Source organism: Prinia subflava, chromosome 16 (genome assembly GCF_021018805.1).
Source record: "Prinia subflava isolate CZ2003 ecotype Zambia chromosome 16, Cam_Psub_1.2, whole genome shotgun sequence".
Lineage (NCBI taxonomy): Eukaryota > Metazoa > Chordata > Aves > Passeriformes > Cisticolidae > Prinia > Prinia subflava.
The window spans coordinates 6,306,330-6,319,469 of record NC_086262.1 but is presented as its reverse complement, the minus strand read 5'-3'; the positions used below and the strand labels follow the sequence as shown (position 1 = coordinate 6,319,469).

At 41.1% G+C, this 13,140-nt stretch overlaps 1 protein-coding gene across 1 annotated transcript; it reads left to right on the top strand.

Moving 5' to 3' along the window:
* Positions 1-66: 66 nt before the first annotated feature.
* HMMR (hyaluronan mediated motility receptor) lies at positions 67-12,827 on the top strand. The gene is made up of 18 exons (XM_063413355.1): positions 67-206; positions 669-767; positions 1,353-1,429; positions 2,234-2,314; positions 3,030-3,218; positions 3,453-3,539; positions 3,827-3,927; positions 4,993-5,067; positions 5,201-5,379; positions 6,193-6,341; positions 6,626-6,840; positions 7,456-7,572; positions 8,518-8,676; positions 9,849-9,989; positions 10,094-10,193; positions 10,442-10,618; positions 11,105-11,267; positions 11,900-12,827. The coding sequence occupies exons 1-18, from the start codon at positions 152-154 to the stop codon at positions 11,917-11,919; spliced, it is 2,184 nt and encodes a 727-aa protein (XP_063269425.1). The 5' UTR covers positions 67-151; the 3' UTR covers positions 11,920-12,827.
* Positions 12,828-13,140: the final 313 nt, after the last annotated feature.

The following is a 13,140-nucleotide window of genomic DNA, read 5'->3' as shown; positions in this document are numbered from 1 at the left end:
ACGCCCCCGCCGGGTCCGCACCGCGCGTGCCCCGCGCCTGGTGCGCCGATTGGCTGAGAAGGGCGGGGCGGCGGCAGCTGATTGGCCGGGCGGCGCGCGCTGCGGCCGTTGGCCCCTTTGAACGCCGGGCCGCGGGGGTCCCAGCGCCGTCATGGCTTCCGCGCGCGCGCCGCTCCGCTGTCACCTGCACCGCGATGGGAGCGCTGGTACGCGAGGGGAGGGGAGCGGGGGAGAGCGGGGGAGCCTTCGGCAGTGCCCGAGGGGCCGGGGACCGGCCTCAGTGCGTCCCTTCCTCTGAGGAGCAGCCCGCAGCGCGGTGCCTGAGGACCCTCTGAGTTCTCGCAGGGGTCCCCTTCTAAGGCAGAAGGTCCCGACTTCGTGTCTAGCCCTGGCATGCCAGATACAGTAGTGAACGTGTATTATGTACGTAGTAACTAAAGCGGTGCCAAGTCTTGCTGGCCTCTGGTTTCTAGTACAGCGCTGTCAGAGGAACGTGCAGAGCTTGTCACTGCTGAGGCGCTGCTAGCGAGAGCCTTTTTTGAGTCTCTCACAGTGAGAGATTGGCTGTAGATTTACCCTAAATGTGTTATAAGCCTCGGCTCATCAACGCTGAAAATCCTGTCCTTTACCTTCATTGTTCTTTGCTGTTCTGAAAATCTCATTTCTAGCACGTACCCCCCTGCAAGGATCCCGTAACGTTAAGCCATCACAGGGAGTGGGAAGCTTGCTGTCCTCTGAAGCACACCAAGGGGTTAAGAAACAGAAGAGTAAGTAAAAATTGCACAGAACACAATGATTTGATATCTTTAGATGCTACAATTGTTAGTGCTGTTACTGCTCTGCTGTTCAGAAATTGGTTTCTGTTGCAGAGACTCACTGCATACCTACCAGCTCAAAGGAGCAGCTGTAAAAATATCTATGGGGATTTTCCGAAAATAGCTTTATATGTGACTTCTGCTAATTAGGGGGGCCTCTGGAGGTCTAATTAATTACTTATTAACCTAGGCTCTAGAGATACTTTCATGTATTTTTAATATCTAAAGCATCCCTCAGTTGAAGAGTGACATTATGGATCTGGATTATGGCAAGGAAACCTGGCAGAAGTGGAACTGTAAAAGCTGTCTGTCACTTGGTAGTCTCTCTCTTTGTCAAGTGGCCAGATGGCTAAAATTGAACTGGCTGACTGCAGTAAAAAGTAGCTGGGATTGGGTTGTGAAGCTGATAGTTTAACAACCAGGTGGGATGTTGCTTTTTGTACACAGTCAATAAACCTTGTGTAGTTTGGTTACATTTGCCTCCCTGTGTGCATGCACACCCTCTTCCTTCACCATTCTCTCTGCATCCTTCTGCAGGTGAGACAAATCTGAGCAGTGAGAAGAGTGCCCCCACCCCAGTAAGTGCAAGGAGGCTCACATCTCTCGGACTGACGGTAGGACTCTGCTGTGGTGGGTGTGTAGTGCTGTTAAACCCCACCTAAATCCCTCTGACTGCTTAAGCAATGCAGCCTCTTCATACAATTGTCATTAATCTACCCAAGTGCACTATGGAACATATCATTGTGTCTGTGTTCCTTAAGACATAAGCAGGAAAAATGAAATTGCTGCATCCTTGGGAATCATGTGGTAATTAACTTGGGACTACAGAGCAGGTTGTTATATTTGGTGCTACACTCTTGGGATTTCTTTTCCTCTTGCTCACCATGTAATTATGGTGTGACTCCTTTTTAAGGAGGTGGTGTTTTGGTTCCTGCTCCCATGGGCTGGTCAAGGCAGAGTGGAACCCTGGTGGTGAAAGAAACAGGGAGGGGATGGTGCTGCATGTGCAGGTTCTCAATGTGCTATGCAAGGATATGCATTTCACGATTAATAGCTTAACAAGATGAAAAATGATAGCCCTGATGTACTTATTATGTTCATGAGTATTGATGATGTAGGATGAAATTCTGCAAACAAACCTGAGGTGAAGATATTAAAATGTTTTTATGAAGTTTAGGGGTGCTAAAGTCTCCTGCTGTCCCTGTGGTTATGAGCTGTCCCTTCAGAGTAATGCTGATGGGAAAGGATAAACCCCACCCTAACCTAACACTTTTCTCTCTTCTCTGGGAGAGGCAAAAGTGTGCTCTTTATTTGGTATGTATCTTTGTAGTATTGTCTGAATGAAGCACCCACTCTTGTATTTAATTGTGTTCAGATGTTATGAAGCTAGAGATTTCTAACACATCTCTCTTCCAAAGCCGGCTAATGGGATTGTGAAGACTAAAAAAGACAGTATGCTTATGAAAGAGAAAAGGAAGCAGAAGGCACTGGAGAAGGAGGTATGAATCCATTATATGAGTGAAATCCTGTCATGCCTCCCACTTACAATAATAATAAATACAGGCTGGTAGAATTGGCCTCTTTTGCATTGCACAGCATACAAGTAGTTTGCAAACAGCTCTGTGCAAAAGAAAGGTTATCAGATATTACGGATGTAATTGTATTAATTGTGAGAAACTGATTGTGAGCAACTATTCTGTCAGTCTTTTCAAAAACAGAACTGAGTTGTCTGTTGGCGACCCCAAAAAGGCTCTGTTTTATTGAACAATCTCTGGCTGAATTTCTTGCTCACTAATTGTCATACTTTCAATGCTTAAGAGGCACCCTAAACTGTGTCAGTACCCTTCTGTGTGCTAATTGGTGCCTTGTGTCTCAAATGTCACATTCTGCCTTTTTGTCTGTCACAGCCAGAAAGGAGAGTTGGCTTCTATTGCCCATTAAAGCTAGGACTATTTTAATTTTAACATGTTGTACTGGCTCGGTGGCATAAAATAAGTCAGATGAAATGTTGCTATAAATGTTATATAGTGTGTAATAATGGAGAATTGTGGTGATTCTGTTATTTCCTTTCTGTGAATGAGAGCTGCAGATACATATTCTGAATGTGACTGTGTTATCTGAAAGTAAATACAGTTTGGATACCTATGCCTGTTGTTTATTTGGAGAGGCTAAACTAATGATAGTAGGAAATAAAGAAAATACCTCATGTTTTAGATTCGTGCATTAGTGAGAGAACGTGGAGAGCAGGATAAAAAACTTCAGGCTCTGGATGAAGATCTTGCTAAGGCTGAAGCAAAGCTGAGTGCTGCAGTTCAGGAGAAAACCTCTCTTTCGGCCAATGTTGCATGCCTGAAGAAACAGCTTCTGGAGTTAACAAGAAGCAATGAGCTACTGAAGTCAAAGGTATTCAGACAAATAAATGCATCTTTGCTTTGCCTTTGCTGTTTTTGAGCTTCCTGTGCAAGAGGAAGCTTTAGCTGCTGATCAGCATCTGTTTTGACATAAAGCATGTCTGGTTTGGATCTTGTGCCCTTCTGTCTAAACACAGAGTGCGAGGGGAGCACTTGGAAGGGTTGTGTGAGCAGCAATTCATACAAAGGAATTACACTTAGTGTTTTTATCTTCTTTTCTCACAAGCTGTCTGAAGATGGCGTGCAGAAGAAAATGAGCAGCCTGTGCATGGAGTTGATGAAGCTCAGAAACATGAGGGATGCCAAGGAAAAGGTACGACCATTTGCACAGGACAGGAATTCTGAGGTGCTCAGGAGTAAAACCAGTGATCCTCAGTATCGTTCGAAGCTCTTGGTGGTAGTTGTTGTTTAACAAGTGGCTGATAACTTTACAGAGGGATACTTGCAATCACATTTAGCATAGTAGCTGGTGCTATCATTTATCAGAAATGATGATTAAATTTCAATTCACTACTGTCTCTTCCATGCTGCCTTTTTTTTTTTTTTTACTAAACCTCATTTAATGTTAATATGTGTGGTTTGTCGTTTGTTTTTTTTAAGACTGCACTGGCAAAGCAGGAAGACATGGAAATGAAGCTGCAGGAAGTGCAAAGGAATCTAGAGCATTCAAAAGGAAAAGTAGCACAGTTACAAGAAAAATTGTAAGTCCTAAGAAGGGAATTAGATGAGATGATATGACGTGGCTGTGTTTCCACGCTCGTCCTTTGTAGTAACCAAAATCTGGGCTGTCTCCTTACCGAGAAGGAACAGACATTATCAGTGTTTGTAATCTGGAATAAATACCATGGAATGAAGTTCTAACAACTGTGGTTTGATAAAACAACCATTAGAAACATTGTTTCTCGAGTGTATCTAACATTTTTCCAAGAGACAAACTGTATCATGTCAACCCTTCCTTTTCCACCGTGGTGTGGGTGGGGTTTTCTTGCATGTGGGGTGGGGAAGGAAGACCTATGTCTTTAGAAAAAAATTGTTGTTCAGTTTGGAGGAGGACGTTTGTATGATGGGATATTTCTGGCCCTTTAGACTACTAAGTTAGAATGAGCAAAAATAGAAAAGCATTACAGCAGGAGCTGAAATTCTAATTCAGCAGGCAGGCATTTGGCATGGGTTTGATGAGCACATTCATGTTCTCCAGAGAAGTGCATTCAAGAGGCCATTGTGGTGCCTTCAGAGCTGCTTTAATGAAGGCACGTGCTCTGAAGAAAGCCAACTGCAGAGTCTCTTGGCTTCAGCAGCTCTGTGTAGTAGAGTGAGTCCTAGCTCAGCACTTTCTATTTTGGCCAAAAAGTGTCATGTGCTGCACAGGAGCAGTGCACTAATGTGTAGCCTGTTGCTGAGGGCATTGACCTAGGATGAACTTCCAAGCTATGCTTAATGTCAGGTTGGCACTGCAGTGTGAATCTGGCTGTTAAAATACACAAAGGTAGTAATACAGGTAGTGCAGGACACAAAGGGAGGAGATACTACAAAAGCTGCATTCTGTTAATGCATTATTATGTTTGTGGCATATTGCTTGTGGCAAAATGGGGCTTAACATCTTTACTACAAATGAGGAGACTATCTGGAACAGGTATGAAAAGAGAATAGAATCACCTCTTAGAGCCAATATCAGTTTTTCAGCCAAAATGAGAGATGAAAATTGTGTTAGTACTTAATTCTAAATTTGTTTAAATAGATCTGTCATAAAAACTGTCTGGTTTTAGGTCTGCTACTGAGAGAGAGAAAGTTGAAGAAAAGTCTGACACTGAAAAACTCATGGAATATATTACAGAGCTCAGGTAACAACAACTTCTTCTCAAGAAGGCAGCTTTCCTCTTGGAAATGAACACTCCTATGCATTTGCCTTTGTGTTGATGTGTAAACTTATGAACAAAATTTAGTGGTAACAAGTGCCTAAATTTTCTTCAACAGTAGTGTTGCAGAAACAGCTGAGAAATACAAACTAGAAGTTGCCCAGATGGAGGAGACACTGAGTAAGAAAGACCAAGATATTGAGAGCCTGACAAATACCCTCAAAGCAAAAGAGGAAGAGTCATGTAAACTGATGAAAGAACTTAATGAGAGGTGTCAGTTGCTTCAACAAGAGAAAGGTAATTGTTAGCTCTTGTACACTGTTCCAAATGTGGGATCGCTCACATGTCTTAAAGCATCTCAAATAGGTGTTTTTTAAAATGTCAGTTTAGGCTGGTTTGTTCCAAATGAGAAGTCAAGTCTCTGAGCTCCAGCTAGAAACACCAAGGCATGTTTTTAACAACAGAGAAATCACTTCACTGAAGTGAGTGACTGTTACTGAAGTGACTTCACTGTTAAGTCTGAATCAGTGTTTCCATTGAGGGTAACTTGGGTGGATAGTATACGATGAAAATTGTAGGAGTGGCTTTAATCTGAAAGGTGAACACCAGGAAGTTCTTGCTCCTTACTCTTCACTGAGCAGCAGTATAATATTGTGTGAATTCACTGCTAGCAGCTTGTACACAGGTTCATTGAGGTGTTGGGAATGTGGCAGGGATCCTTCTTCACATCCTCACTCCTTCTCTCCCAACACCAGCAACTCTGCAACCTGAGACATGTACTCAGTTTTCTGTACCAGCAGCCTTCTGTGTGCCAGTTTGTGGAGGGAGGTTTGGGAAACTCATTGCCTGCCATACTGCTCCTCTGGTGAAGGGCCAAACACTCCTGCTGTTAAAATTATTTTTAAGTCGTATACCTCAAACCAATTTTGAGGAGTTTCCAGATGGATTGTAGGTATGGGTTTGTTTTGTGGGGAGTTTTCTTTCCGTGTTTTTGGTAGTTAGGCAAAGGGAAAAACAAAGATGGAATGGAAGTGTTATGAATAATACATATTGTAGCTATTTGAAGATAGAGAAGGGAACTTGTGTTACACTGACAATTTTTCTACGCAGAGAAAGAGTTGTCTGAGGCCAAAGAACAGTTCCTGAGTATGAATGCTGAAATAGAAGACCTGAAAAAAAAAAGTGGTTTGGTGGAACAAGAACACAAAAATCTGCTTCAGAGACATGAGGAGGTTGTCTCTCAGCTGCAGCAAGAGAAGGTAAATACAGGTTATAAATTAGTCTAAAAATACATTGAAATCCCAAGGATTGGCACTAAAAATTGTTGTTTTGGTTATGCATGAGATGTGCATTCCACAAATTAGGTTTTCATCAATATGGCAAAGTGGGTACTGGCCTGCAGAAGCTTGTGTGGTCTAACAGGTCTGAGAATCATTGCTGGTGGGATGGGGGTTTTGGTTCTTCCCATAGATTGGAAATTTAAACACTGCAAATTTGCAGAAAGTACTGGTAGTTTTAAAATCTGTGGTGCTTTGGCATGCAGGAGGTATCTGCATCAATGCAGCAGAAGTTACTGGAGTTTGAAGATGAAGTAACACGTGAGAGACATCTTCTGGAAGAAGAGCTGAATGGTACCATGAAGGAGCTGGATAAATTGCATGCGAAGGAGAAGAAAGCTGAAAAGTTGGTGAAGAGACTGGAACAAGAAATCAAATCTCAGGGTCTTGAACTCACACAGATGGAAGAAGAGTTGAAAGGGTTTGTGAAAGAAACTCTGATTCAAACTTTGAAAGGAAAAATGTTAAATCAGTAGTGCAAACAGAGCTTCTGAGTCCAGTTCAGGTTTTAGAGACCCGGGCAGATCTAAAGTTAATTCTTGCTGATTGTTGATTGCTGATGGTGATGAGATCTAATCACTAGCAGTAGTAACTTGAGTCAGTATCTATAGTGTAACTTGAGTCAGTTTTATGTTGTTTTAAGTTAGAACAAAAAAAAAAAGCTATTTGGGATTTGGTTGAAAGGCTGGTATGGTAGTGCTCTGACCTTGCTGTGCTGGGTAAGATATGTGCATGTTGTACTGGCTATTTCTGTCCTGGAGAAGACAATGACAAAAAGATTCTGAAGCCAGTTGTGTATTGTTAAAGTTTACTATTAGGTCTTCAGTCTATTCTATAGTTTCTTGGAAAATAAAGGTAGGGGGAAATCCTTAGTAATACCTGTTGTGAAGATTGTGCTTTAGTATGTGAGAAGTTACTGGTTTGTCACAATTAATTTATTGCTGCTGCTTCAAGCCTTCTGTAACTGATAGCAGCATTTGGTGTTAAGTTCACTTATACTTCTCTCCAGTGTGAAATTGCTGAATTTTTATTTCAGGAAGAATGCAGAGTTGGAGCAAATCAAGGCAATGCATAGCAGTGCTGTATTGAAAATCCAAGAAGAGCACAGCAATACACTGCAGGAACTTGGCAAGACTATTGCTGACTTGGAAAGGTATTTAAGTTTTATTAATGTATAAGACAGGCATTATCTCTAAGATGAAAAGAAAATGCACTGTTCGTTTATGTGCTTTGGTACTTCACACCACGTGTGAGTGTTGGCATGGCATTAGAGCAGAGGATTTTGTGATGGTATTTGGTGGCATTAAGAATTTATTTCTTGAGTATTAGGGAAGTATAGTGACAGTATCACTATCTAGTTCAAGAAATTGGATATTTCTGCTTCCAAAATGTAACCAATTGGAGGAGTTCAGTGGTCTGAATCACAATGAGATTTGTAACCAGTGATGGTGTTCTTGGCACTGAAATAGCTTGCAAAAAGGCTTGCATACTCAAAATTTGCACTGAACTGAGAGTAATTTCCTACAGTTATTGCAATTCTTTTACCTTAAAATATTCAGGTTTAGAAAGTATATAAAAAGTGATACTGTTATTATTAGGTATGTGTGTATATAAAAAGTGATACTGTTATTATTAGGTATGTGTGTATATAAAAAGTGATACTGTTATTATTAGGTATGTGTGTATATAAAAAGTGATACTGTTATTATTAGGTATGTGTGTATATAAAAAGTGATACTGTTATTATTGGGTATATGTGTCACCCATGAAGAATCCTGTGGGATATTTGCCAATGCCAGCTACAGACAGTAGGTGCTTTGCTGTTTAAGCTTCATAGGGAGTAGGTCCTTTGTATTTTAAAATACCTACAGAAATAAGGTAATATCTTATCAGAATTTGTTGTAGTGTTACTGCTTATGGCATTATGGAACTGTGTTACTGTTTCTTTCTTACCTTTGGATTTATCAGAGCCTGTGCACGACCATATCTCAGATTATAAAATCTTTGATACTGCTAGCACGAGCTGGTATTGCTCTTGTAAGGTGTGAACATTTTGTCTGAACTAACCAGGTTTTTCTCATTTGTACTGTAATATCAGCTACAAGAAAACATCAGCTGAAGAAATTGGCAGTTTAAAAATGGAGAACACCTCTCTGCGAGAAGAAATTGCCAACCTAAAAAAAGTAAGCCAAGAGAATCTGCAGTTGCTTCAAGAAGCAGAATCCACTAAAAACAAAGCAAATGAAGAATGTGCCAGGTACTACACAAACTTTTATTTAAGCTAGGAAGTGCAAACTTGAGGTTTGCCTTTCTAGTTAGAACATCATCTTAAGCTCTAGAAGATCAGATCAGTATTTGGTGTAAACTGAAATTTTTTTGCTTTTCCCAGTGCAGAAGGTTGAAAATACTGACAGATAAAATTTAATAAGTTTATATGCATTAGGAAATTGGTCTGTCCAATCAGTTATTTTTACTTTTGTCTATATGTGGAACAGAGAGGAAAAGGAAAATATTTGAATGAAATATGTTGGAATATTGTCTGTTTCAGAAAAATCAGTTACAGTGAAATAATCTGCAAATAAGATCCCCAGAGGAGACAAGCAAATACTTAATGCAGAATTCACTCTTTGCCACTCCAATCTGAATGATGTTACCTCAAATTCTGCTCACAAGCAGATGCCCATTAATCAGCCATTAGTTGCCACACTGTGGTGATGTAAACTAGTCTCTCTCTGCCTAATCTGAGGCACCACAGTGCAGCTGATGAGAAATAACACCCAAAAAGTTGTGTTAGGCCAGTAGCTGAGGACGTGCTGCTCTGACTGTCTAACAGCAGTTCAGTGATCCATGTTCTCTTTGGCTCTGTGCTGGTTAAGATGCTGCGCTTTCTTGCCTCCCACCTGCCTAATGTCTCCAGTGTCCATTAGAGCTGGTAAAAGAAAAACTGAAGAGGAATTTCCTGGATGAGGTGGTGGGGAAGGGATGGAACAAACAGTTGTGGCTGAGGAGGGGTCAATGCTTTTAGGTGTAGGGTTTTTGAAATCTTGCATACATCCACACTGAACAGTCTTGATTAGTTCCTGCTTGAGAATCTCTGCATGTAAAGCCTAACTACTAAACTGGCCCTGCTAAAAGCCGTTGACATTGAACAATCTTAAATGAACAACATGATCTTTCTCTGCTTCAAAATGGCTGCTTTCATCCTTACAGGAAGAGGTTAAAATATTGTTCATCTTAAACTTAATTGCTTTCTGTACTACTGTTTTCTTTGTGGCACTATTTGTGCAAACCTTTATTTCAGTTCTACTAATAGCATTTCAGTTCTACTAATAGCTTTTCAACCATTATTACTTATGGGTCTTACTTTGAGTGTAGTGGAAAAAAAGTAAAAATCAAGGACTCATTAAGAAATTACGGTGTTTTCCTCAGGATGCTCTTAGAAGTCCAGACCAAGCTTGCACTAAAAGAAGCAGAAACAGAGAAAACAAAAGAGTCTTGCCTTGCACAAATGACTAAACTTGAGGAGCAAACTGAAGATCTGAAAAGAGAACTTGAAGCAGAGAGATCAAGGTGAAAAAACTAAAGCTGCATATGATATCACACCCAACTTTTATTGGGAAGAAGTGCTGAGAGCTAACAAGGAACATAACAAAACTCTGCTTCTTGCTTTTTAGGAAAACTGTAAGTGAAGATGTGACCTCTAGCTTAAAGAAAGAGATCAAGACCTGGCGTAAACTGTATGAAGATCTACATAACAAAGTTAAGCCTTTTCAGGTGTGTTTTGGAGTAGGTGTTTGTTAGTGTCTGTTGACATAAGACTTTTGCAGTTGGCTCCAGTTCTACTCTTGGGAAGTAAATATGCAACTTCCCATTCTAAGGCATTTATTCTGCAGTGCTTTCCTAAGTTACTGTCCAATGAGCCAGCTGTTCCCCTTCCCAAACTAATCTGTCTTGGTAAATTTCAGTTCAGTAAAAAGTTATGCTTAGCTGAAAGATTCCTAAGACCTTCAAATGTATTTCAGCAACAACTAGATGCTTTTGAAGCAGAGAAGAATGCACTCCTGGAGGAGCACGGGGCAGCCCAAGTAGAACTGAATAAACTGAGTGATGCATATGCTAAACTACTTGGCCACCAGAACATGAAGCAAAAAATCAAGCATGTTATGAAGCTGAAGGAAGACAATGCCCACCTGAAGCAGGTTTGTGGAATGAAAAATTAGAAATCTGCGTTACTAATGTGCTTGATGCCTTTGTTTGTTGCTCTAAATATTTCTAGACTAATCCTGCAAAGTACTTATTTCTTGGTTTTGCATGAAGCAGATTACAATAAACCACCAGTCTCTTGAAATGCCAAGAGTTTTCTTTTTGACTGAATTTACAACACACAGAGAGATCAGCAGTACAAATAAGTACCTCCACTCTTAGCTCAGTTGGCTTTTCTTACCTTTTTTTGTGGTCCTAGACTTAATAAACTACTTGCTGAAGGTTTCAGACTGCCATACTGCTTGGTGGTGTTACACAGTACCTGTTTGTGCTGCTGATTTCTCTACATGTGTTTGGGTTGGGTTTTAATGCCACCAGTAATTGTCTGTATGTTAACATAAGCAGAAATGGCTCCCTCAGTAAATGATGAAGCAGGCTCTTCTCCTGTTCTTCATCCAACTTCCAAGTGTTGTTTTCTCTAGGATGTCTCCAAGCTGCGTGCATTGCTAGCCAAGGAAAAGCAAACCAGCAGACATCTGGAGGAGCAGCTGTGTGCAGCACAGGGCATTAAGCGTTTCGATCCTTCCAAAGCTTTCCAGCATGACAGCAAGGAAAACATTCCTCCAAAAACACCTTTAAAAGAAGGTAAGTTGGGCATTGATGTAACCTTTGTACCCCTGAAGCTTAACCAAAGAAGGTATGAGAGTCTTGCACAGCCTGTTGCATCTGGGGGAGGTGAATGGTGTCTCTTGTTCTGCAGCATGTGTTGGTGGCTGTATCAATGGGGCACTCCTAGTGTAGCTTGCTGTGCTTTCCAGCCCAGATCCTTCCAACCTGTCAGGATTAGGTGGTGTGCCAGGTCAGACAGCAGAGCCATTTTCTGTCTGTCACCAGCTCACATGTGCCTGCTGGTGAGGTGACAGCAAGTGTCTCCTGCACAGGTCATGGGGCACAAGTGGCTCAGCCAGACCTTTGCACCCTGGTTCTTTAGCTGCTATCTGGCAGGACCTTACACCACTGCAGCTGTCAAGGGAGGAGACAAAAGGTCTGCAGATAAATGTGGAGTGGAGGAGAAGATGGAAAGAGCACGAGGGCACACCAAGGGAAGCAGGGTAGTGGGGAGAGTTTCATTGGGGTGTCTGTTCCAGGGTCTGCAATCCTGGCTTGCCTCTGAGATTCAGTGTAGGGCCTTCTGCCGCCCAGGAGACAAGGAATTACTTAATGTGGTGGGAGCAATAGGTGAAAAACTCAAACTTAGTAACATTTCTCCATTGCAGGTAATAAAAACAAAATGTGAAGTGTTCTTGGCTTTAAGAAAATAAATCACCCATGAATTTGTGTGCTACAGAGACTTCAACAGACTGCTTCTTCAAGGTCAACTTGGATGCTGTATATAATACAAATCAGTAGGAGCCCTAGAGAAATGATATAAAATTACATATTTTTAGACAGACTATGTTTTACTGAGAAGCAAGGAAGCGTCAGCACATTCCTGACTCCTGGTAACATCATTGCAGCAGTGAACTCTGAAAAGTGGTCACTGGTGCACGTTTTGGATATGCTGAGGCTGCTTATTAAAATGCTCTGTTCAAAACCTAAGTTTGGAAAAGGACAATAAGCACTGGAGAATAAGATTACAAATGAAATCAGGTTTCATGTAAGTTTTTTGATTTTTATATATATATTTTTTTTAATCTGTCCCATGTATATGATTGTATGGTAAATTAATTTTGCTCTTTATAGTTGCTTTGGTACCAATGGCAGCAATACTGCTAAGAGACCCTTTTGCTTCTGTGGCCTACACCCTATAGAACCTGTGTAGAAATGGGACTGTACACTTAATTTTGATGTTCTGCAGGACCTATATTCACTACATGCAAATTTAAATCCTGGGGCTGGGTGTTGCAGCTGTTGATCTTCAGAAGAACATTTCCAGGTCAAAGTCCAATTGACTGCATTTATCTAAATGTTTGTGTACTGTGACTAAGATTAGTGCCTTAAGAGCAATGCTGTGTTCACTGGACTCCTAAGCTGCCACCAAATCTTTGCAGCCAGCTGTTGTGAGTGCTCAGTGCTACAGTGACAGGGAATAACAACAGAACTTCTCTCATTTGGGTGGGAGGAACATGCATGGTACAGACTGGGACTTTGGCAAGGGGGAAAGAATCTTTAAACTGCGTTTAGAATTAAGAATGTTTTAGCACAATAAAAATTTTTACATTAAAGAATTTGTCCATTTCTTTGCAAGCCAAGGATAAAACACAAAATTGTTACAGTAGGATTAATCTAATTTTCTTTTTTCTAGTCTTGTCTTCGAAACAAAGCCCAGTGTCAGTCTGCCTCAAAAACTACATATTCTCTAGTCTTAGGGAAATTATTTAGCTGAACTATACCATACATACAACCTGCAATTCTCTTATTTTGTTAATACAAAAGTGAATTAATACTGAATTTAAGTCCAAGGTGGATCTGTGTTTTTGCTATTGCCTGTCTGTGCAGCTGTCTTGCACAGAGGTGC

Bases quoted from the DNA above. Each gene is read 5' to 3' on its own strand.
- HMMR (XM_063413355.1), top strand. From the start codon at position 152: ATGGCTTCCGCGCGCGCGCCGCTCCGCTGTCACCTGCACCGCGATGGG. The intron at 3,540-3,826 runs GTACGACCATTT...GTTTTTTTTAAG, and splicing joins TGAGGGATGCCAAGGAAAAG to ACTGCACTGGCAAAGCAGGA. The intron at 6,342-6,625 runs GTAAATACAGGT...TTTGGCATGCAG, and splicing joins CTCAGCTGCAGCAAGAGAAG to GAGGTATCTGCATCAATGCA.